Source organism: Apodemus sylvaticus, chromosome 7 (genome assembly GCF_947179515.1).
Source record: "Apodemus sylvaticus chromosome 7, mApoSyl1.1, whole genome shotgun sequence".
In the NCBI taxonomy this organism is placed as follows: Eukaryota; Metazoa; Chordata; class Mammalia; order Rodentia; family Muridae; genus Apodemus; species Apodemus sylvaticus.
Genome location: NC_067478.1, coordinates 24,927,889 through 24,932,025, shown reverse-complemented (window position 1 = coordinate 24,932,025; position 4,137 = coordinate 24,927,889). Strand labels below are relative to the sequence as shown.

The 4,137-nt window shown below is 45.9% G+C and overlaps 1 protein-coding gene across 1 annotated transcript; it reads left to right on the top strand.

The window, feature by feature from the left end:
* Window positions 1–2,076: 2,076 nt before the first annotated feature.
* Window positions 2,077–2,808, top strand: LOC127689542 (proline-rich protein 23A3-like). The gene has a single exon (XM_052189237.1). The coding sequence runs from the start codon at window positions 2,077–2,079 to the stop codon at window positions 2,806–2,808; it is 732 nt and encodes a 243-aa protein (XP_052045197.1).
* The last annotated feature ends 1,329 nt before the right edge of the window (window positions 2,809–4,137 follow it).

Here is a 4,137-nt window from a genome sequence, read left to right as displayed (position 1 = left end):
TGTGAAAGGATGCCATCATGAAACTGAAGAAGAGATCGAAAGGAGGGGAGGCCTTTGGGAGACATTTTCCAGAAGCTTTACTCTGCAGGGCAGACAGAACCATTCACAGGACTGTCTTCCTGTCACTGAACATAATTTGCCAATGGATATCAACATATCCAAGCATTAATGACAATGATCTAACATTTAAATGATTAGAAAAACTCAGTGAAGATACAAACAAAAAAGTGTGGTACACTCACCCATCAGAGTACAGGGCTGCACAGCCAGTACACCAAACACCACACTGACTCAGCCAAGGCCTCTGAAATGTACTCAATACATACATACACACATACATACATACATACACACATACATACATACATAAGAAACTTAGCAACAAAAGGGCCCAGGCTGTGTCCCTGATCTGTAGTGTTTGTCTAGTGTATATGAGGTTGAGCTCAGACGGGACTGAAGGGAGAGAGGAGAGAGAAACCATAAAAAAATGGACTCAAAACAGGGCAGTGGTGGCACATGCCTTTAATCCCAGCACTTGGGAGGCAGAGGTGAGAGGATTTATGAGTCTACAGAGTGAGTTCCAGGACAGAGAGAGCTACACAGAGAAACCCTGTCTCGGGAAAAACAAAACAAAACAAAAAACAAAAACCAAAAAACAACAAAAAAAAAAATGGACTCAAGTCTCAGACAAATGTATACATAACAAATGCTCAAAAATGCCACTTAGAAATCAAGAAGATCTGAGCTTAATTATCATTTCAACAAAATCAAACATCTAATTTTGAAACTATTTTTCCCACTAGTAATGGCTTCTGAGGATGAACTAATTTTCTCAGACATAATTCAATCACTCCAGGCTAGCCTTGGGTTCACTTTATACCAAGACTGGCCTAGTTGTCACCATGTACCCGACTGGCCTTGAACTCGTAGTATTGCTATAATTGTCTCTCAAACTCTGGGGTTAGGCAAGTTCTAAAGTACTACCAGGAATACTTTATTTGTTTTTTGTTTGGTTGGTTGGTTTTGTTTTGTTTTGTTTTTTCTGAGACAAGGTTTCTCTGTATACTCCTGGCTGTCCTGGAACTCACTCTGTAGACCTGGCGGGCCTCAAACTCAGAAATCTACCTGCCTCTGCCACCCAAGTGCTGGGATTAAAGGCGTGCACCACCACCACGCGGTTTTGGATTTGCTTACGGAGATCAAATCCATTGACCTCCAGCATGATAGGCGAATATTCAATCATCGATGGGTTTTTCCAGATGTACTACAATAGAATACAAATTTGAGGTCATTTTTCTAATAGAAAAATAGGTACCTAAAAATATTTTAGTTACTAGCCTTAAGAGCCAAGCTTGACCTCCAAGGAACAACTGACGTTTCACTTTGATAATTTCCATTTCCTTTTTTTTTTTTCGGTTTGGTTTTTTGTATTTGGTTTTTTCGAGACAGGGTTTCACTATATACTCCTGGCTGTCCTGGAACTCACTCTGTAGACCAGGCTGGCCTCGAAGTCAGAAATCCACCTGCCTCTGCCTCCCAGAGTGCTGGGATTACAGGCGTGAGCCACCACGCCCAGCTTGCATTTCCATTTTCTTTTGCAAATGAAGAGAATTTCTAAGATGGGACAAAGAGTTCATGAAAACATGACTGGGGTGGGAAAGCCATGTTACTGTGTATGATGCCACAAATGAAGGCAATGCAAACCGTAAGGACATTCAAGGGCAGATTTCTCTCTCTTGACCCCGAATATTCCCAACACTTCTTACTGCTGCAGAACCATCCTCCCCAAACCACATCCACACCCGCCCCTTCCGGTTCCTGTGCCGAGGCCCCGCCCTGCCTGGGCGGAGCTTCCTGCAAGCCAGGAAGATATAAAGAACTCAGGTTCTCTCCAAGCCAACACGTCTGATCAGCTAGTCCTTCTGACCACATCTCTTCTCTCCAAGAGGGCGCACAGAGTCTCTTGCAAAAGCCAGTCTGACAACAGTCGTACCTGCAAGAAGTACAGCTCACAGGTCCAGGATCTGCAGTGCACCTCTTTGGGCACCAACTCCCAATTTGCCAAATCATCACAGCATGGAGGGAGTGAGGCCCCACAGCACCAGCGCTGATATTGTAACCAATCCTGCCAAGCGCCCTCGACTCCAACAAGACCACCCTGCTCAACACGACCTGGAGGGGGCTATGGAGAGTTCCAGCGACTGGCTCACCTCCGTGGTGTTCCTGCCACCTGGCTCTGCATTACAGCTGAACCTGGATGACTGCGACCTGCTCCTTGAACCTCAGCACACCTCGATCCTGGAAGTGTCCCTCCCAGAACACTCCATCCTCTTGGTCCCCGAAGGCCTCCAAGATTCCACTGGCCCCAGACATCCTGAGTTCTTGCCCTCCGACCAGCCTGACTCTGATCTACTGGACATGCCGCGGGAAGTCATAGTCATCCAGCCAGGATCCTTCAGTGCTTCGGTAAGAGACTGCAAGGGTCTGCAAAATGTCTCTCACTCAGGGATGCCATGGATGAAGGCTCCATCTGGCCTGGTCCCAGAGCTTCATCTCTCATCTTCTTCATTTCAGGGTCAAGTCCCAGATGGCCGCATTCCTTCGGTCTCTCCTAGAGCAGAGGAATATGCTCCCTGGGCTTACTGGAGCCCCCAAGGCAGCATGCTGGAGTTTCTTCCACACTCAACACTGGAGCCTCCCCCTCCATCTTCTCCTTCAAGCCACCAACAACAGTGCCCGCTGAATCCTGTGAGACCTACTCGCCCTCCATGCAAGGCCAGGAAGCGCCTACTCTTTGAGGGAAAATGAACTGCTCCGGAAACACAGCGCACCTGGGACTCTTCCCGGGAATCCCAGAGCTCCTGTGCTGCATACCCAACAAGATAATGTTCAGCCTGTGTCCACACAGTGCTCTCTGCTGCAAACTACAGACAGAACATACACACTTCAAGAAGAAGGGAGACACAAAGTCGCACCTTGGAAGTTTAAATAAATCTGCCTTTGAACACCAGAAGATGGATTGTCAAACTTGAGACTTTCTCTCACATTCTTCCATATTCCCCTCATGTGCATAGGCAGTTCCTGGTAAGAACCCTAAGAACCTCTCATCTTTCTGGAAACAAGAAACCATTGGGTTTGCTGCCAGTGTCCATCCATGGATGAATGCAGACTTGTCCTCGTCAGTCCAAGCTGGGCTCTGCAGAAACTCACAAATACCATAGTAGGAAAAGATGGTTCGAGCCCTGGATACATGATGCTGACATACTTCTTCTCCGCCATCCCTTCACCTGCTGGAGTGCTCTTCACTTGTCCTCTCCTGCCAGTGAGACTTGATGCACATTGTCACCAGCTGGTTTCATCATGCACTGGATGGACCTTCCTTTTGACCTGCAGTTCCCATACTGACATAAACATTAGACCTGTGGAAGGTGGTTAGTTTACTGTTACATTGTCTTTTATACTTTAAACTTGACAATGTAAATGTCTCCTGAAAGCCTGGCAGTGGTGCCACACACCTTTAATCCCAGCACTTGGGAGGCAGAGGCAGAGGCAGAGGCAGGCACATTTCTGAGTTCCAGGCCAGCATGGTCTACAGAGTGTGTTCCAGGACAGCCAGAGCCACACAGAGAAACCCTGTCCTGAAAAACCAAAAAAAAAAAAAAAAAAAAAAAAAAAAACAGAGGCAGCAAAAAATTTCTCCTGGAAAAAAAAAATCCAAACTTGTATGATAATTTCAATCACTATAGTGGATGCCTTTCTTGTAAGGAAATAAAATTTTATTAGTAAAGTTTAAGACTAAACAATAATTGTGTGTTCTGAAAACTTTTATCTTTAAGGCTCCATAGGGAATAGCTCATGGGTGCCCATGATCACAACATAAAAATAACACAGAAGCACCAAGGTCTGGAGCTGATGCTGAAGCAGACATGGTACATGGGATCAAAGAATGGGTTGGGGCTGGCAGTGGTGCCCACATCTTCAGTCTCATCACGGGGGAAGCAGAGTCAGGTGGATCTCCGAAGTCAAAGCCAGGCTGGACTACAGATTTAGTTGCATAAAACCAAGGCCCTGCATAAACTAATTCAATGTTGATTTAAATGTCTATATAAAGAACCTAAAGAGAACAAAAGAGACAAA